Source organism: Staurois parvus, unplaced genomic scaffold (assembly GCF_062004578.1).
Source record: "Staurois parvus isolate SC_StPar_1 unplaced genomic scaffold, SC_StPar_1.0 ptg000346l, whole genome shotgun sequence".
Classification (NCBI taxonomy): domain Eukaryota; kingdom Metazoa; phylum Chordata; class Amphibia; order Anura; family Ranidae; genus Staurois; species Staurois parvus.
This window is the reverse complement of record NW_028318142.1, coordinates 2290338-2312327: the sequence shown is the minus strand read 5'-3', so window position 1 is coordinate 2312327 and position 21990 is coordinate 2290338. Positions and strand designations below refer to the sequence as shown.

The window sequence follows — 21990 nt, the reverse complement described above, 5'->3', positions numbered from 1 at the left end:
ATGAGACAAAGGAATCCTCCCATAGTGTAGTATATTTAATTATACCATAGGAACATGTAGCATATTTACATTGAAACTTACGTAGCAGCCAGTCCAAGAACAAACCTCATGCTTTCAGATGAATACTCCTTTGTCTCATTTTGAGAGATTGATATTACAACTTTTCCTGGAGAAGAGCCATAGTGGGAATATTATACTCTGAGAAAACTGTCTTTGGAGTGTTTTGATGCCTGGAGGATCTGTGAGAGGGATCCACTACTGCTCTTTGATCCGCAAGGGTCGAAGGGATAAGGTGAGAGGCTAATTCAGATGGTGGTTGGATTCGCAGATCTGTATACACCCAGAAACCTGCACGAGTTTTCACCTGTGGTCACTAACAGTACAATTTGGAAGCACCGTTTACTGTTTGGTTCACCAACAATATTTATGTTTTGGACTTTGAGATATAAGTTTGTGTGTACCATTATTATGGTTATTTTTCACTTCACAATAGGCACGTGTGATTACATTATATATGTGTGTTTTTTTGGTTTATGCACATATATATAGATATTGTTTTTTGTGTTCCCACATGTTTTTGAGCTATTTATTTGATTTATGTTATTATCAGTAAGCACGTATAGACCTGTTTTGATAACATTGTCACATTTTTTTATTTAATATTTTGGGATCCCACATTCACATTTTGTTTGATTTGAATGTAGCGCAGCATTCCTTATGTTTTATGTTTATGGCATGGTTGTCCCTGTCCTGTTTTCATATTGCCAAGATCTAGAACAGTAGGGACAGGTGTGTTAGGTGCTGTGGTCCTAAAATGCATCTTGAGTAGCAGATGGACAAGGAAAGTGTCACAAACTGTGAGAGACATAACACTGATGCTTTTGTTAGCTGTAACATTTTTTGTGGATGCAGTCACAGGAACTAAGTAGTATACAGTATATCTCCGGCACCCCTGGATTCTTCATTCAGAAAATTTTGTTGATGTCACCATGGAAATGTTTCAGACAGCGTAGTATGACCTTCATCAAACTGACATCGCCTACAACTGTCAACCAGTAAATAACCCCAGTAACCAATCAAAACATGCTGACTGGTTCCTGATAAATGATACCAGGAGATGTTAGTGACCGCATGGTCTCTGAAGTAGGAGCTCACAGTGCTGTGGGTTGGTAGTATCACTATGGAAGGTGTCTACATGGACATTGTGTTAAGAAATATTGATCTACACCTTGCAGGAGCAAACTACTTAGGGTTATAGCAAATGATTTTAAAGGAAAAAAAAATCACTAAAGTTCTGTAAGCCCTAAACTAGAAAACGAGTGGAAGTTTCTGTAGGTGATTGACTGGTTGTATAAATGACACAATGGAATTGGCTGTCATTTATGTATACAGGCCCTCAAAGAAAATACTTTGTACGTAGTATTTTCTGCACTGTTGCAGCTTGAATAGAACGTAGTATTAATGTCATTCTTTAGAGTATATGCAATATATTGACTACTGTGTTTTTATATGACATGTATCCGAACTTGTCACTATTATAATGCATAGAATTATAATCTTGGATACATTTTTGGTAATTAACATATTGTCAGTCAATGTGTTAGCATAGATTTGTGCGGCAAGTTAAGTATAACATCTGAAGGACATTCAAGTTAATGCAAGCGGTGATTGGAGCTGCTTATTATTTGCAAAAAATATAAGCAGATGGAAACTACATTTTTAGACTGTTACAGACATAAAATAATTGCGGTGATGTTGTGTGTAGGAACCAGTCAGCTTCCATCTGTGGTTTTATTTTTTTTTTTAATTTATTTATTTTTTTTTGGCTTTCTGTCAGATCAAAGAGGGATTTTTGATAAGTTGCTGAAGCATACTGCTATACTAAAAATAATTTAGGCATTGACCAGAGCTGGGAGGTGATGCAGGCCAGTATTTTAAAGGAATACATGGAGGTTTTCCTTAAAGGATTTGTTCACCTTTCCTAACATGTATTCAGGGTGTAACAACATGTTACTATTGCAGTCCCTACTACCCCCCGATCCCCCTTTGTGACAGCGGGCCAGGGATCCTCTCCCTGCACCCACTGTCTCAATTCTTTTAAAAAGCAACCGTGCAGACCTCTGCCTACATGGCTGTCATTCATTCACAGAGCTCCACCTGTCTGTAGTTCTCAATTAACTACTAAGGTGCTGATGAAGTAGTTATTCTATGCTTCCTGTGATTCACTGATCACCTGCAGGAGCCTGAGATTGCACCAGCAATTTACTGATTAGTGGGTGCAATGACTTACAGACTACTATTTTTAAAAATAACAGCACATTTTTCTACCTGCAGAAAGTTGTGCATGTATTTTTTTTTTTTTTTGTTTTAACATATGAGAGCTTCTCTTTTTAAATTTTCACTGTTGTGTTCAGACAGAAAATGTTTCTTTTTAGTCAACTATATATGAAATATTCTATATATCTAGTGTGCTGTACAGACCAGGAGCTCTGATCACACACACATCTAGTTAAGTGAGTCATGAATGAATCCGAGAAGGATGACCCTCCCTTTTCTCCATTTCTAGCAGAGAGTATGTCATCTAGATTGTCAGTTTGCAAAAGCAAACAAGTTGCAGCTCTAGTGCTGGACTTTCTTAACAGACCACCTGTCATGACACGGCATGAAGCATGAAAGCACAGGTAACAGGTTCTCTATTAGCAGCAGGATAAACTACCCCAGCTTATCAGTACCTAATCAGCTGTCCAAGCAGCAGTAAAGGGAACATGTAAACCAAATGTGCCTATTGAGACACTGGCTGGATTTACAGTTTTATGTAGTGGTCTTCTCTTCCTACATATACTCTTTACTTTACTCTAAATATATGTAAATTTGTATAACCTGCGAGCCAAGATGATCTCAATTCTAGTGGATCGCCAACATAAAACACATAACTACCACTGTGTGTCAAAACATTTCACCGATGTATGTTGCGCTCCTTGATACCTCATAATAACCTTTAAACCATAATTATTTTTAAAAAACCAAATACCATTAAACAATTCATAAATGATTTTGTGCCAACCAATCAAAAATGAATTGGTGAAACATCAACTATAAATTAATAATCCTCAATAAAATATTTTGACAGATTTTTTTCATAATCCCAATAATTTATTAAATTAATAAATCTAATTGCAGTGATTTTAGTGCCAAATAATCATATAAACAAAATTAATATCAATAAATCAATAATAAATAAAGTGATTATTCCTCTTCAATTAGATTTATTAATTTTATTTTACTAATTAATTTTTGATTGGTTGGCACAACCTACATCGGTGAAATATCTTTACTTTACTCTGCTCACACATTCCAATCCCTTGCAGTAAAAGAATAGATCCACACTTGCTTTTACATGGACGAATATAAAAGTGTATCCAAATCTAAGTCCTGAGCTGTCTGGTGTGAGATGCACATCCTCCCAGATGATCAGATCAAACATCCCTCTCATGGTGCAGTCTGCATACAGTAGAATATTTTGCTGCCTATTGCTCCGATATGTAGGTGGTTACAGAAAACTATTGTATTCATATGGGTGTGTAAGGATACAAGATGTCAGCAGCAGGTGGCCCTTTAGGTAAGTTGATCAGGGGAAGGGGTGTGCTTTTTATTATGGGTAGTCACAAGTAGAGAATGTCTGTCAGTTTTTATAAGATCTTCAAATAAAAATGTATGCAAGACACATGGCACAATACTGTTTTTTTTTTTTTTTTTTTTTTTTTTTTTTTTTCTTCTCTAGGCACTCAGCCACTAAAGGAATCGTTGTTGCCATGGTATGCACTTTCTTTGATGCATTCAACGTCCCTGTATTTTGGCCTATCCTTGTCATGTATTTTATCATGCTCTTCTGCATAACCATGAAGAGACAAATAAAGGTAAGTGTTAAAAGCAATATTAAATCCAAAACCAAAAATTTAATATTGCAGCTTATCATTAGATATTGTGGCTGCATCAGTTTTTTCCTTTTTTAGGCTTTTTTCCTCTGTTATCACCTCGTAATCTAGCTAGTAACACACCTCGTCTATTAGTGCCTCTGTGGATGAATGAACATGAGGGCAACTTTTGGACAATACCATTCTCAGTCTGGAGTGAGGGGATTGTTAGATCTACTAGCAGATTTAAATGCACCAAGAAATTGAAGCCAAACTCCTGCTAATAATTTATAAGCAGTTAACAGAAACTTTTTTTTTTTTTAATAGATAAAGGTTTTATTCAAACAAATAAAAGCTGATCATTGTAAGCAACCCCTGTCAATGTAAATGGTTTGCCCCTTCTCTGTAACTGATACATTCTGCTGCAGAGTTTGTTCTTTTGAAAAACAGCCATCACATTTAAGAAATGGTAAGCTACAATATTATAAATGTTTGCTTTTGGGTTTAATACCACTTTAAGTTATATTCAATATAACGTTAGTATATTTTTTGACATTCTATGTTTTCTATATTAAAAAAAAAAATCATCCTGCAAAGAGAAACCATTAATACCTGTCTTGCCATCAGTCCTTCACCTGTCACAAAGATAAGCTTCCAGAAGACTCTCCAGCGTCACTTCTGGGAGTGTTGGTGCTTGGTCCTGCACTGAACACTGTGGTTCCAGCCTCTGGACAATTATGTCACTACAGGACGCTGTAACACATAGACCTGTGGATGGAACCACAGCAGTGGAAAGGGTCAAAGCATCCAATACTTAGCAGAAGTATCTATTGGATTCAGACTTTTCAGCTAGCTTAGTTCTGTAGCAGAGTGAAAACCGGAAGTATGGGTGGAGGGACACGTATTAACTTTTTTTTATTGTTGTGTTTTTTGTTTGTTTTTTTTTTTAACAGGCTTGTCCCTTTTTTTAAAAACTGGATTTTTGTAAAAATCCATTTCTTGGGAGTACATCACAGGACATAGAGCAGCTCTGTTATTCCTTACTCACAGGGTTATGTACCACCTACAGGTGGTTAGACATTAGGGAAAAAGACAATATCCCTTCCTATAGAACCCCTCTTATTAAGGAGGGTCCTCGGTTTTCTAGCAAGCCATATTCCCCAACACAGTGGGACAGATCTCTGTGTCCTGTGATATAGTCTAAGAAATGGATTTTACAGGCAAGTCAAAAATCCAGTTTTCTTTATTGTACATCACAGGTCACAGAGCAGCTCTATTATGCCTTGCTCACAGAGATCTCTCTGCTGCATTCACACTTGAGCATTTTGTAGCTTGAAGCTCCAAAAAAGCTCAAACTTAAAAAATCAATTGTTGTCTGTGGTGCCTGTTCACACCTGACACCTGATGCATACAGGCAACATAGAGAACAATTGATTTTTGTAAGTTTGAGCTTTTTTGGAGCTTCAAGCTACAAAATGCTCAAGTGTGAATGCAGCCTCAAAACATGCTCATTAGGGGAAGGTGACATAGGAACTACGGAGAGGCCCAAAAGAACAGCAGCCTGCAAAACATTGCGACCAAAGGCTATGTCCTCAGTAGCTCTTACATCCACCTGGTAGAATCTTGTAAAAGTGTCAACTGGATACCGTGTTGTGGCCTTGCAGACCTGAGCCATGAAGCTTGATGATGGATGGTACCTACACTCTTGGTGGAATGATCCGTCAATGGAGAAGGTGAAGCCCTTCCTTTCAGACCTTAAGCTTGAGAGATAAGCTGATGAATCCAATGAGACGTAGTAGTGTTCGTTGCAACTTGACCCTTCTTTGGCCCTCTGGAAAGGACAAGTAGTCTTATTGCCTGACTGCGGACGTTAATTTCAAATACTTCCTGTTAGATCAAACCACATTGAGGTCTCTGTAGAACAGAACCAATTTGAGATCCCATGGGGTCAAAGACAATCTGACAGGAGGAACAATATGCATAACACCTCAAAGGTACACACCGAGAAAAGAGAAGCAGTCGGTTACTGAAAGAGGACTGCCAAGGTTGAAAGCTGGCCCTTGATTGTACTTAAATCCAGATGCATCCCACAACATATTTGTGAGGAGGAAATGTCCTAGCCTGACACCAGGCCACATAGGATTTCCTGGTCCTGTAGTAAGTCTTCCTTGAAGTAGCCTTTCTGGCTCTCATAATCATGGGAATAACTGCAATAGATCCTTTAGGATTCTGTTTTCAGTAGCAAAACCATTAAAGCCAGTGCCATTAAACAAGAATAGAAGATCAGCTCTTGTGAAAGCAGTTCGGAACAAACCGGAAGAGTGAAAGAATTGCCTACTGACATGTCAGAATACCTCACTCTCCTGGGCTAGGCTGTAGAAACTAGAATCGCCAACACCGAAGAAGCTGCAGCGGAAGGAAGGCATAAATTGGACACTGGCAAAAAGACATGAATCCGGTTTTATATAACTCCCTCCCATACAAGAAGGTCCTCCTTTTTTTGCCATTGTCCAATTGCCTGTAGGTGGCACATTACCTTGTGAGTAAGAAATAATAGAGCTGTTTTGTGTCCCATGATGTATAATATAGAAAAAATGTTTTTATCTAGTGATGGACTTTAAAATATAAATGTACTTTTAATATACATCTGATGTTTGACCTCCCATTTGCACTCCTCATCAAACTTCCCCTTTCTAATACCCACTTCAGATGCATAGGAATAAACTTCCACTGACTTTGTACACCTGAGCATTGTTACTCTCCATTGGGCAGCCTGTGAAATAGACCTGCATGTGCCAAGTACAATCATAGAGATGAGTTATCCTGTATGGCTGTGTCTTCACAAGCAGACGAAGAGATGAAAACTACGCCACTTTTACTGGGTCCCAGTAACAAACTAAAACTAGAATTCTGACATATGAGCAGAGAAGGGTTTTTGGTTAACACAGATAATTACATCTTGTGGTGCCTGTCTCCTATGCCATATTTGTACCTTTTTTAGGGAAATTTAGCACATCTAACTGTTTTATTTCATGTATAGTTCCATTTTCTTTAAAATTTTGGATAGTAGTTAAGGGTTAGAATTCCTACAATGTTTTAACTGTTGTGTCCTCTTACAGGGGTTAGACAAAAAAATGGAAACATTAAATGATTTGCAGGTGTGAAATTGATGACATGTTTTGCATTGGAAGTGGAACATTCTTTTACTTCCACTGTGTGATGAGACACCTAGCTAACAGGTGGGAAGCCTCACTTTTGTCATTCACTGTGTGCGCTGCTAGTAATACGGAGTCATGTCAGCGTACTGAGCTTCAGAGAGGGCAAATTGTTGGTGCCTCGGTGACGAACGTTTCCGATTTATTTGCTGTGTCGCGAGGTACATTGTCAAAGGTTATGACGGCACATACGGTTTCTGGGGAAATGTCGCCTGATAAACATACGGGTGGTTGACATGGTCATCTGACCAAAAGAGGCAAAAGGGCATTGAGCAGGATTGCGACCCGGGATAAGAAAACTACTGCAAAAGTGACTGCAGAGCTCAATCTCAGAAATAAATTGGCAAAAAATTTGCCCTCTTTGAAGCTCAGTAAGCTCCGACATGACTCCATATTACTAGCAGCATTGGATGTCGAAAGTGAGGCTTCCCACCTGTTGGCAAGATGTTTCATCACACAGCAAACGCAAAAGAATGTTACATCACTTTTGATTTCTACACAAAGCATGTTGTCACTTTCACACCTGCAAATCATGTAGTGTTTTTTTTTTTTTTTGGTCTAACCCCTCTTTATTTGTCCTCGTGGTGTGTCACCAGAATACAAAGTGATGAGAAATCCAAAGTTTTTGATTGTCACTAGAACAGGAGCTGAAGAAGAAGTCTTCCAATTCAGATCCCTGTACCAAGGCAAACCATTTAGTTGATTTTTCCTTCACTTTTGAGAGATTTCTTATGACTTCTTGCAGTGTCTCAGGGGACAGGTTCCGTAACAAGACACACCCCAAAAAAACCCCCCAAAACTGACAGGTTTTAACTATTGCCCACGCTATCCAAAACTTTATTTTTTATTTTTTTACTTTGATGTATTTTTTTTACACTGCAGCACTGAGTGGACGTGCCCCAGCACTCCTGAGTTTAAAAAAATAATAATTTTTTTTGTTTTGTAGCACATGATTAAATACAGATACATCCCATTCACACACGGAAAACGGAAGTACAAAGGAAAGGAGGAAACCGGAAAGCCATTCTCCAGTTAAAAGAAACTGTCACCTTCTTTTTGACTTTCTTATGTAAAAATTAAACCTACAAAAAAAAATGAAAAACAGTTTTGAGCCATTGTAACAATGCCTTTTTATCCACATAAGCATAGATGTTTTTAAACAATGGCAGTGCGTCTTTCTTTCTAAAGATGTACTTGCTGTTCAATTGCACAGAGTGGTATCTCAGAGTTCCTGCTGAGTGTATGTGCATGAATCAGTCAGACAGCTGAAGTGGAATAGATGACTCTCTACATTCAGATTTAATGTAAACCGGTCACTTGGCAGACTGTGAGATCCTGTAAAAAAAACAAACACCCCTGTGTAAAGTCTTGGATATGAGCTGCCTTTCTCTTCCTGGCTGCATATTGGTCCTGGGGTGGTAAAGCTGAAAGTGACGTTGTTACAGCCAAAAAAATGAATATTAAAGGTCTCTATAAAAGATCAATAATATTTAGCTGTCAGGTGGTGAGCCATATCTATGTCCTCTCGCAGAGCTACACTTCTGGGAACATTGGATGCCTGTTGCATGCTATGGTTACTGTGTTCTATAGTAATCTAGGAGCCAATGGATGGAACTGGACACTATTCTGCCACTGCATTAGTGTGTTGTTTGTTTCTGCAGCCGCCATTACAGTTGCTCTGCAAGTGAGCAAAGTTAGGGTTCCCCTTCTGCCTGACAGGTATGTCTTATTGATTTTTCTTTTCCAGGGATCTTTCTTTGTAAAACTTAGCGGTGACAGTGTAATGCCATTGCCCAGGATATAATATGCAGTCCAAGCATAATTGATTAAATCTGAGACTTCGCACACGAGTAGAATGCTTTTGAATAAAGCATGGACAGATTTTTGGGGAGGACAGATACGGCTTTTCAATTATAAACATTTTAGTGTATGTGTGAAGTTCAGCACCACTCCTTTTTTATGTATGTAACCATAGCAGTGCTGGGAGTGTGGCTTACATCTGATGGCACTGGTATTCTCAGAAGGCATGATCAGATACATATAGAAAGCTAGAAGGAAATGCAAAGGAAAGAGTCTAAGCCAAAATGTTCTTATTACGTTCACGTTTTCTGTGTAGTTCCCTCTTTCCTCATACCAGGCTCCTGAGTTCAAATTTCACCTATTTCCATGGCTACTACTGCTAAACTTTACACCTAGAAAATACTGAAACTTCATAACTGATTACGCTTCTCTACCATTTTTTAGCATGACATTTTGCACTGCAAAGTGACCGGTGCGGTGTTTATTTTTGCTTTATTTCACACACAGTAAATGCAGTAATCATTGGGTTAAAACCCTAATGGTGCCCCTAGTTTCTAGAAAATGAATACTGTAGGGTGAGATGAAGATTGGGTCAGAGCGGCTGCCTTCATTGTATCTGGATGATTTGCTTCAAGCAAAATGAGGAACACCTACTGTTTTTATTTAATATTCCTGTTAATATTTCTAAATTGACAAGTGCTTATTTAGTTGTTCATCGGCATGGAGTAACCATTGGACATGACATTCCTGCTGTTCTTCCTGGCATTTCCATGAGACTTTCCCTACAGGCTGTGCAGTGTGGACTGCTTTCACCTGGTTTGATGCCTATACTCTCTAGGAGTTTACTGATCAGATTTGATTAACTTCTCACTGAAGAAAACCTTTATAGTAATAATACTGGAACTGCTGTGATTGTTTTTTTTTATTTTATTTTTTTTCCATGCTTTAAATTATCTTCTATGGAATGCCTCCATCATCCCAGATAAATTTATTTGACTGTCCCAAGAGCTTAAAGCAGACTTATACTCATATGTCAAAGCTTTGTTGTTATCAGTCTTGCTGTGACAGACAGAAGTATTGAAATTCTTACTTTTGCTTAAGAAAGCAGCACTCCAGGCACCATCTTGCAGTCCGTCATGTGACCATTGCCTCAGTACTGACAATGAGGTGGCGCATTGTTCAAGCAGAATACTTATTTGGCCAGCTCTGGCTGAACTTCAGTCTACTTAGCACCTTTTGCAGAATCAACATGATCAGTGCGCCATCTTGGCTGCCGCTGAGGGAGCCGCAGAGCTCCATCTTTTTTTTTTTTAAACAAAGGTCAGTGTTTTTCAACTCTTCGGCTATTTTTATATTGCAGTCAGACTGTTGACATATCTTTACTGTAATATGTTGGTATATGTCTGCTCTTAAGGAGAACTCGAATGAAAACATAAATATACAAAGAGAAAAGCTATTTTACCTGTGTCTGTTTTTTTGTTTTTGGATTGCTTGGTAGAACATAAAAACAATTTTTTTAATAAAGATTTTGGCTGGCAGCAGGAAAAGATGCTCATCCCTGGTGATGTCCTGCTTTTGTGGGTTTTAGACAGCATGATGGCCATAACACAATGCTGAATCAGTTTCTTTTCTTGAAAGGATAAGTTCACCTTTGGAACATGTTACATGTGCCACCCTTCCTGTAGGGTGGAACAGGTAACATGTCCTAGCTCATGCACCTTCGCTTTATCCCCACGATTTGAAGTGACAACAGCTGGGGGATTTTTCTCCTTCACAGCGTTCAGTAAATGTATGCACTTAGTTTGTAGTTCTTAATGAAATGCAGGTTGTAGTTTATTCATTCTTCCTGCCATTCAGTAACTGCTTGCCTGGCCGTATGAGTGATATGGGCAGACGTACTGAGAGTCTGCGGGATCTGCACCCATGCTCTGCTGATTGCGAGTGCAATGCTTTACAGGCTGCAGAGGAAAAAAAAAAAATTATAATTTTTTACCTGTAAAAAAAATGTGCATTTATTTATTTTTCCAAAAAGGTGAACGTAGCCATTAACCTTTTTATTATACTCATTTGCAGTCATTTAGAAGATTTTTAGGTAATTTTCTTGGGGATAAATTGTAAAACCAGCTTTAGAGGTATAGAGACTTCCCAACTATGCACTTAATTTGCAATTTCCTGCTTTCCCGAATAAAGTGATGAAATACAATTGGTCTGACCAAGACATAAGGCAGTGCTTGCCAGACTTTTAGCCGATTCCTCATACAAAAGTTATTCTCTACCTGCGAAAAAAAAAATCAGTTTGGAAAATATCAAACCGATGCTTCCAGGTGGAGATAATATGCGTACACACATGAAAAACTGTAAATTTCAGCACTCAGAGGTCACCTGAAGATTATTATTATACAGTATTTATAAGGCGCCAATAGTTCGCTCAGCGCTGTACATTACAAAGGGGGACAGAACATGTGACAGAACAATACCAATACAATGCAAAACATGAGGGGATTGAGGGCCCTGCTTTTTCGAGTTTACAATCTAGGAGGGAGGGGATGGTGGCACAGGAGGAGATAGCTGTGGGGGATGGGGTGGTAGGAAGAGTGGAGGAGGTCGGCAAGTTAGCAGGGGGTGGGGTAGGCTTCCCTGAAGAGATGGGTTTTCAGGGTGCGCCTAAAGGAGAGGAGAGTAGGTGATAATCTGATGGGTTGGGGCAGGGAGTTCCAGAGGATGGGAGTTCCCTGGAGAAGTCCTGGAGGTGGGCATGGGAGGAGGAGACCAGGGAACTGGAGAGAAGGAGGTCTTGTGAGGAGCAGAGTGTGTGTGCTGGGCGGTACTTGGATATTAGGTCAGTGATGTAGTTCAGGGCAGTATAGTGGACAGCTTTGTACGACCACAAATGACATATGATATACAATGGCTTGTGAACTTCAGCAGGAATGTGTAGTAGATGCTGCCCTCCTCAACTAGGGAAGTCTTGTGAAAACTACAAAAAGAACAAACAAGAGGGTGCAAACGCCTTGTGCATTACCAACGATTTATTATTCAGAAAACAGATGCCTAATATATACCCTGAGGAAGGAGGTACGCCTCTGAAACGCATCAGATTGTCGGTCCAGCTGGGTTGCATGGACACACACGATTCCCCTTGCTATGACATCTTATGGTTTTTATGCGATTTTACGTTCCACTTCTGAGTATCCATTTGACATTTATGTTTTGTGAACAATAAATCATTGGTAATGCACTAGGCGGTTGCACCCTCCTGTTTGTTCTTTTTACAGATGACATGTATTTAGATGAAATGCCATCCACAGCGCACAAATAATTGTAAATACCTTTGATCCAAATGTCTCCCAATTTTACACAGGCTTTGCCTGTCCAGGGTTGGGAAGTGTTTACATTCTATAGGAGAGTTGGTGACCTTTGCTATAATGTGCAGATGTCTATGATCAAGAGTAATGACTTGCCAATCTGCCTGAACTGTTGGAACTGTTCCTTAAGACAGCTAATCTATGTCCATTTGTTGCCTGAACACAAGCTTCTGTGAGCCCCTAGACCTTCACTTCCATTGTTTTTGTGCCATATTTGATGGTTCAGTCACATATAGCCAAGTAATTGTTGGTAGCTTGTAACATGAACATATAAAATAATTATCTACGAATCAGAAAATGGACTATATAGTAGGGCTTGTTCACGCCATGTGCATTGAGCTGTGTTGCTCAATGCAAGGACACACAGAAAACTGTAGTTTTTCTATTTGCCGTTTATACCATACAGGTGCGTTGCATAAAAGTTCTGTATTTTTCTACACTTCAATGCATGAAAAATTAGAATTACAACCCATCATATGACTTGTACAGCAAAAAAAAAAAAAAAAAATTAGAAATGTGATTCAACACACTAAAAATGCATGCCATTGTGCATGTGCTTTCTGTGCGTTTTTGGTGTGAACAAGTTGAAATGCTTCTACAGGAGTATAGGTACAATATGCAAAATACAATCACAAAGGGAACAGGATGTTCTCTGCAGCTGCATCTTATTGTGTGTCAAGTCACTGCTACAGAGATAGTATGTAGTACAGGAGTCAGAGGATGGCAGCTTCTGTTTGCTTTGGGTCAGCTTACCCTAAATTAATATTTTAGATTCACGCACGGTTGAAAATTTTGTTTTAGGTAGAATAACCCTTTAGGTTTTCACACAGAGCAATAAAGGATTGCTTTCTGGTTCTGACTTTTTAACCGCTTTAGCTCTGCCCCATAGCAAAAAGACTGCTACAGGGTGGCAGCTGTGCGCAAAATCGCGTGTGTGTGTGTGTGTGTGTGTATATGTATATGTGTATATATATATATATATATATATATCTCTCTCTAGGTGGTTGGGTGGGGCGCGTGTGCACCCTACCCGCATCGCCATTCGTGGCTGTCCATCACTGGGTCCTGGCCAGTGATTACTTTGCCAGCATCTGGTGATTGCCGAGGATGTCCGACGGGGAGAACTGTTCGTAAACAAAACAGTTCTCCTTCCTGTCGGCTCCTGCACTTTGCATGGCTGTGCGCAGCATGCTTACAGTGAAGCACAAACACAGAACATGATGTAAAACGGCACACAATCATTTGGTCATGTTAACCCCTTCATGCCCATGCAGTGTCATTAGTACAGTGTCTTTTTTTATTAGCACTGATCACTATTGGTGTCACTGGGGATGTCAGTGACACCAAGTCAGTTCCCCCCAGTGTCAGAATGCCCTCCGCAGTCCCGCTATAAGTTGCTGATTGCCGCCATTACTAGTACAGAAAAAAAAAAAATTAGCCCAGTGTATATATACCCCCATTTGTAAACGCTATAACTCATGTAAACCAATTAATTTACACGTATTGGGATTTTTTTTTTCCTTAGCAAAGACATGTAGCAGAATACATTTGGCCTAAATTTGACAAAATTACATTTTTTAATTTTTTTTTTTACTTGACATGTTTATAGCATAAAGTCAAAAATATCCCTGCAAATCCACAGGGCCAGAAGAAATTCTATAGCAGCAGTCACTAAATGGTGGTCCGTGGTCCCAGCAGTGCTCTCTCCTGGACCGCCAGCCCACAATGGCAGATCTGCTGCTGAGCAGGGCACTCATCACGGCAACATGATATCATGTGTGTGCCCTGCCCCTTGCAGCTCACCGTCTCTCCGGCTCCCGGTCCCTGCCTGTACACAAGCATCCTTCAGCAAGGATCCCAGCACAGCTCCTGTCTGCCCTAAAGGTAGGGTGTAATCTTACAGGGGCACTCTTACGGGCACATTAAATGTTAAAGTGCACTTTGATGGGCACAACACAGAATGTACCCAGAAGAGTGCCCCTTGACATAGAATGTGCCCACCAGCGTGCCCCTTAATATAAATGTGCCTGTCAGCATGGCCCTTATTTTATATTAAGGGGGCGCTCTGATGGGCACAGGTTAGGTTAAGGGGGTACAAATGGGCACATACTGTGGAAAGGGGCACTCTGATGGGGTATATGATGTAAAGAGGAACTCTGATGGGGAAATATGATGGAAAAGAAAAGGGTACTTTTGAGTGCAAGGGGGCACTCTGACGGGAATACCTGATCTAAGGTGGCACCGTGATGGGGACAACTGATGTAAAGGAGCACTTTGATGGGCACACCGCATGTGATGGTAATACATTATGTAAAGTTGCACTCTGATGGTGACACCTAATGTAAGGGGGCACACTGATGGGCATACCCTATTCAGACCTCAGCCATAAGAAAATGTTATTGACTGGACTTCTTTTTGAATTTTAATTCAATACACCTGTAGCATAAACGTAAAGTGTTACTAAACCCAGGACTCTGCATTCACTATATCTGGTCTCCAAGAGTACACATAACATGGAAATGCAATTATTTCAGTAAATATAAACTGCTAAATACCTTTTTCTCATCAGCAGTTAGAGCAGTCTTGTGACTTCTATCCATGTCCAGCTGAGCACTGGTTAAAGCTTGTAGGAGGAGTTTTCATTCTCTGACTGTCCTATGAGGCTGCATAACCCTGGCCCTCTGGACAGTGCTGATTGGCCCTGTGCTGATCACATGCACCCTCCCAAAGGGAAAAAAAACTAGCAATACACACTAACCTGAGCCTGTGCAGAGTGTCTCCTAGAGCTCTTTACAGTACTAGCAGCAGATGAATTGGGGACAGTAGAAGGGGAGGATCAGAGAAGACAGGATGAAACAGCCTTTGTGGAGGAATAACCCTTTAGGTTTCACAGTGAGTATAACAAGCACACTTTACTGCATATAGAGACTGATTTTACTGTTGTGGGTTTAGTAACACTTAAAAAAAAAACCCATTTTGCTGCAAAGAAGTACTTCACATGAAATGGGACAGGAAGCCAGCAATGATATAAGGTATGCTGTTACATTTATTTTTGTGTGAGCAAGGGTTTCATTGCACAACATTGTCAGCCAGGCAACTAGCATTTCAGAAAGGGGCAACTTGTGCATTACCTTGGGCATATTTTCTTTGTCCTTTAATTCGTAGATGTGATAATTTGTCATCCACCAACTAACCTAAAGTGGTTGAAAACCTGTACATACACCCACTGACTGGCCTCAGGGGATACACCGAGATCAAACAAATCATCCTACATAAGTTGTACCTGAGAGTTCTGAAAAAATGGAGGCTGGGAGCTGAAATTAAACACTGCAGAGCTCAGTGATGAGAGCTGATTGGAGGGAAGAGACACCTGCCACCCTCTTCACACAGGAACAGAGCTGAGGCTGTCAATCTGCTGGAGCTCCCTCCCTTTGCCATTTTTCTCTTGATGTCAGGAAAAGCACAGGAACTAAGCAGCAGACAGAAATGACACTCAGTGCTCTTAATTGAGACAAATACACAGTAGAGGGATATGCTTCCTATTTCATGTCTGAGGTTTACAACCACTTTAAATTGCAGCAATTAGATTATTAATTTTACTTCTTATTGCAACAGTCCCTAAAACAGGGTAGGAAGAAAAAAAAGCAGAACATTTAATAGGATGCTTTTGCGAAGTACATGCTGTTCCTCTTTTGGATGCTTTTATGCTATATTGTGGATAAGAACAATTTTTAAAGGGCTTGTTCACGTATCTGTAGCTCCTTTCTCCAGCCTTTCTTTGACTAGAACTTTGTATGCTAGTTCCAGGGCAATGGTCTGTGAATAAGTCTTTAAGAAATTAAAGTGGTTGTAAACACTTTTATTTTTTATTTTATTGCATTCTCTGCATGGCAAAAAAAAAAAACTTCCCTCTGTAACACTTATTTGTGTCTTCTCTTGATCCAGCACTGTGGCTGGCTGCATGTTTGCTCCCTTCTCTTCCTGGTCTCACAGGCTTTGCTTGATAGTAAGTAGTTGGAGATAGCCAGTGAGCAGAGAGCGGGAGGCTGTGCTGTGTGTGTCTATAAACACACACAGCCCAGCTTGGGAGTGAGCCTGAACATCTGCACCCATAGCAAGCAGCTAGCTATGGGGGCAGACACAAGAGGAGCCCAGAGCGCCAGCAGGAGACCCCCAAAAGAGAAGGTTCAGGGCCGTTCTGTGCAATACAACTGCAGTAAGATGCAAGTATAACATGTTTATTATTTTAATTTAAAAGAAGACTTTCCAACCACTTTAATGGATTACAAATTAGTTGATGGCTAAGAGGGTTGATTCCTACTATCAAATAATGTAGTGCAGCCCATCACAAGATGACCATTATCTGATCCATATGGGTAAAATATGCCTTCCTGTCCCACTTATCTCCTATTTCCTTCCCTCTGCATTGCCCTAATACCCTGGTCACACCAAACCTGACTTTGAAATCGTGTGACAGTGAAGTCGCACAATTTCAAAGTTGGATGACATGCCAATTTAAGGTGCAATTTGCAAGACATCTGACACAGATGTCTATGCAAATCGCACTAAAAGTAATGCATGTACTACTTTTGAAATCTGTGCGGCTCCGACCAAGTCAGAACCGCACCGATATGACCGCTGTAATTGTGGACAATAGGGTGCTATTTCAAAGTTGGATGACATGCTGATTTCAGGTGCGATTGCACGACATCTGACACATGTCTATGCAAATCGCAGCAAAAGTAGCGCATGTACTACTTTCGAAATCTATGCGGCTCCGACATGACCACTCTAATTGTGGACAATAGGGTGCGACTTGGCATGCAATTTGCAAATTGCATGCCAATTTGCATCCAGTGTGACCGGGCTTTTAGTCTGTCAGGTTTGCAGAACCAACATTGCATGTCTGTGAAGCTCTTGGGAGCTATGTTGTCCTGATGGTGTTCATGCACATTCAACTGGCCACCATTGTCGAAGGCTGAGATGAATTCTGTCAAAAACATTAGGGAGATGATTATCAGTGGATACGTTTTATTACTGAAAGCTGCCAGAGATATGCAAAGGTATTGAGAGATCCCTAAAAGGTTTTTTTTTTTTTTTTTTTTTTTAATGGTTCAAAACAATGTTTTTCTTTTATATGACTTTGAAGATTTAAATTTATAGATATATATATATTTACAATTTTAATTATTTGTTGAAATTATTTTGAAGCAATGTTATTTTCTTGATGTTTTGTTTCCTCCACTTTAACATAATCCATCTGCACTGAGCAATGTATGAACAGGGCTGGCGCAAACATTTGTCAGATTTTATCATTTTATTTTTTTGTATGAAACGCTGATTGCATGTTTTAGATTTAGATGTAAAGCTGTGGTTTCATAGAGAATTCTCATGCAGTCTCTATCCCTACTGCAGTAAGGATCAATCTTTGGTTTATTGCCACTGGACCAGGCAACTCACTTTGTAAGAAATGGGATTTGGCTGGATATGCTGTCATGATTACTTCTCTAAAAGCATTGGATGTTGCTACATCCTTCAATAAATGGATCTTCTGTTTAAGTCTCTCTATTCAAGCCACAAATAAAATGACATATCAAAACTTCAGCAAATAAAATTGCAGGACTTTATAGTCATTGTCTTTATGGTCAAGTAGCACTGTAAATAATAGTGAAGATTTATTATGTTATAGCAAACATCTAAAAAAAAGAAAATTCTAGTCTGTACCATAAAGTTTTTTTTCTTCAAATCTTTTGATGGACACTGGCCATCAAAAACAGTTCAGTAATACTGTTGCCCACAGTAAGTTGGTACACTGGCAAACAGAAAAAAAAAATGTAAACCAGCTGCTGTATAACCCCTCCACCATGCCCCTGTTTTGTGTGCAAGCAGTACACAGGACCACAACACATGAGTAGGACCCGTGTCCCTCAATGGACTTGAAGAATGAGATTTTACAATAGTATAGAAGTATACATTTTTTTCCCCCCATCATCCATTGAGGGACACTAAAATTCAGAAACAGGGATGTCCCAAAAGAAGTCCAAGGGAGCAACCACCACTGCCAATCCCAAATGAATTTGGGAACCATCCAACATTTCGGACGTTTTTGAAGATAGAATGCCCAAATCAAGGCTAAATGAGGTGAAGCCCTTGCAAGACAGGGGAGTTATCACAACCAAGGGCAGGGTACAGAAGATCAATCTGGTGCTCTAGACCGGGACAAGGAATCACCATCAAGGGGAAGCTTCTCTCTGAAGTACCTGTAGGTACCCACCACCTAGAAACTGTAGGACCAACCAACAACCCATCAAAATCAGGTTTACAAGACACCCTAATTGAATTAGAGGAGACTAGACTGAGATGAGGTTAACAGGAAAACTCACTGGGCCAACCCCAGGAAAAACAGGTTAATAACAGAACAGGACAGACAAAAACAAGTCCAAAAGATTCCTAGATTGTAAGCTCGAAAGAGCAGGGCCCTCGATCCCCTCATGTTTTGCATTGTATTGGTATTGTTCTGTCACATGTTCTGTTCCCCTCTGTAATGTACAGCGCTGAGCGAACTATTGGCGCTTTATAAATACTGTATAATAATAATAAAAAGAGAAGAACAGCTGTTCATCAATGGAAGGCTCAATCCTAGCATTCCTTAAAGTGTTACTAAACCCAGGACCCTGCATTCCCTATATCTGGTCTCCCACAGTACACACAACATGGAAATGCAATTATTTTAGTAAATATAAACTGCTAAATACCTTTTCTCATCAGCAGTTAGAGCAGTCTTGTGACTTCAGCAGAGCACTGGTTAACCACTTGCCCTTCAGAGGATTTATCCCCCTTCCTGACCAGGCCATTTTTTGCATTACGGCACTGTGTTACTTTAACTGACAATTGCGCAGTCATGCAATGTAATGAAATTTCCATCCTTTTTTTCCCCCACAAATAGAGCTTTCTTTTGGTGGTATTTGATCGTCTGTGCGGTTTTTATTTTTTGCGTTATAAAAAAAAACAAATTTTCAGCAAAAAACTATTTTTCACTTTTTGCTATTAAACATGTCCAGTAAACAATTTAAAAAATCTAATTTCATCATAAATTTAGGCCAAAATGTATTCTGCTACATGTCTTTGCTAAAAAAAATCCCAATACATGTAAATTAATTGGTTTACGTGAAAGTTATAGCGTTTACAAATGACGCTATATATACTGGGATTTTTTAAAAATATTTTTTATTTTTACTAGTAATGGCAGCGATCAGCGACTTATAGCGGGTCTGCGGTGGGCATTCTGACACTGGGAGGAACTGACTTGGTGTCACTGACCTCCCCAGTGACAATTAATTGGTTTATGTGAAAGTTATAGCGTTTACAAATGGCGCTATATATACTGGGATTTTTTTTAAAAAAAAATTTATTTTTACTAGTAATGGCAGCGATCAGCGACTTATAGCGGGTCTGCGGTGGGCATTCTGACACTGGGGGAACTGACTTGGTGTCACTGACCTCCCCCGTGACACTAATACAGTGATCAGTGCTAATAAAAGGCACTGACACTGTACTAATGGCACTAATCGTGTTCTGTGGTTGTGCTTCACTGTAAGCACACTGCTATGCACAGCCATGCAAAGCAGTGTGCAGGAGCTGACGAGGGAGAGAACTATTTTGTTTACAAACAGTTCCCAAAATCGGAGATGCTCGGCAATCACTGGCAACTGATGCTGATGAGGGTTTCAGGTACTGATGACGTCAGCATTCAACTCCTCAGCCTTAACCGTTACCTATAAAACCTGTGGTGGTGGTGGGCCATTTGAAATGACTCCGATGGTGATGTACAGTGCCTTGAAATGTGCAACTTTCTGTTGGTCTATCACATAAAATCCCAATAAAATAAATTTACATTTTAGGTTGTATTATGACAAAATGTGGAAAATTTCAAGGGGTATGAATACATTTTAAAGGCATTGTAGGTATGTGTTATGTAACATCCACATGAATGACAAGACCCAAGTTTTCCCAGGCATAACATTGTCCAAAGCATCACACTGCCTCTACCAGCTTGCCTTCTTCCCATACTGCATCCTGGTGACATCTCTTCCCCATTTCAGTCTTTGCAGATGACACCAAGCTGTGCAGTGGAATAACGTCCTTACAGGATGTCTCCAACTTGCAAGCCGACCTCAATGCACTGTTTAATTGGGCAGCTATGTGGCAAATGAGGTTTAATGTTGATAAATGTAATGTTATGCACTTATGGGCTAAGAATATGCATGCGTCATACATACTAGGGGGGGTACAACTGGGGGAATCAATGGTGGATAAGGATCTGGGGGCTCTGGTAGATCACAAGCTTAATAATGGCATGCAATGCCAAGCTGCGCTTTCTAAAGCAAGCTAAATCCTCTCTTGTATTAAAAGAGGTATAGACTCCAGAGAGAGAGAGATCATATTACCCCGGTACAAATCATTAGTAAGACCTCATCTGGAATATGCAGTTCAGTTTTGGGCTCCAATTCACAAAAAGAACATTGTGGAACTGGAGAAAGTACAGAGAAGGGCAACCAAACTGATAAGAGGCATGGAGGAGCTCAGCTATGAGGAAAGATTAGAGGAACTGAATGTATTCTCTCTTGAGAAGAGGAGATTAAGGGGGGATATGATCAACATGTATAAATACATCAGTGGTTCATATAGTGAACTTGGTGTAGAGCTATTCACCCTGAGGTCATCACAGAGGACAAGGGGGCACTCTTTACGTCTGGAGGAAAAGAAATTTAATCTCCAAACACGGAAAGGTTTCTTCACAGTGAGAGCTGTGAAAATGTGGAATAGACTCCCTCAAGAGTTGGTTCTGGCCAGCTCAGTGGATGCTTTAAAAAAGGCCAGGATTCTTTCTTAGATATACAGAATATAACTGGATAATAACATTTATAGGTAAAGTTGATCTAGGGAATATCCGATTGCCTCTCGGGGGATCAGGAAGGAATGGTTTCCCCTGCAGGAGCAAATTGGATCAAGCTTTGCTGGGTTTTTATTGCCTTCCTCTGGATCAACTGTGGGTATAGGATTCTAACTTTTTTTTTTTTTTTTAATGGTTGAACTGGATGGACTTTTGTTTTTGATCAGCCAGACTAACTATGTAACTAAGTGACACATGGTCACCCAACCAACCACATTATGTAAAAGAAAACATGACTGATCAGACCAGGACACCTTCCATTGTTCCGTGGTCCACTTTTGATGCTCACGTGCCCATTGAATACACTTTTGGCTGTGGATAGGGATCTGCCTGGGCACCCTGACCAGTCTGCGGCTACACTATCCCATACACAAAAAACTGTTATGCCCATTTTTCCTGCTTTCAACACATCAACTTCAGGAACAAGATGTTCACTTGCTGCCTATTATACCCTGCTGACCTTCAGATGACATTGTAACAATGTTATTCACTTAACCTGTCAGTAGTCAAACAATTATAGCTAATCGGTGTAGAATAATTACCTATTCTCTGCCCGCTCTAGTCAGGTCATGTGATCCAACTCCCCTGTGTCAGCCAACGTGACTGCAGGGGAGAGGAGGGAGCGTCGACAATGGATGGGCCATTAAAGTTTATGGGTGACTTTACAGTTTCAGGCTTTACTAGCTGTTGTCAGAGCACTCTCATCTCTCTCCTGCTGGCTGAAAATATGTAAGTATACAGAT

At 40.0% G+C, this 21990-nt stretch overlaps 1 protein-coding gene across 2 annotated transcripts in view; it reads left to right on the top strand.

Annotated features, from left to right (window-relative positions):
- RER1 (retention in endoplasmic reticulum sorting receptor 1) overlaps positions 1-10385 on the top strand; it is a 35653-nt gene extending 25268 nt beyond the window's left edge. For both annotated transcript variants that reach the window (XM_089684349.1, XM_089684350.1), the window contains exons 6-7: positions 3782-3917; positions 8076-10385. In XM_089684349.1, coding sequence (XP_089540475.1) covers positions 3782-3917; positions 8076-8165 — 226 coding nt within the window. In that variant the 3' untranslated portion in view covers positions 8166-10385. The remainder of the gene's footprint in view (positions 1-3781; positions 3918-8075) is intronic.
- The last annotated feature ends 11605 nt before the right edge of the window (positions 10386-21990 follow it).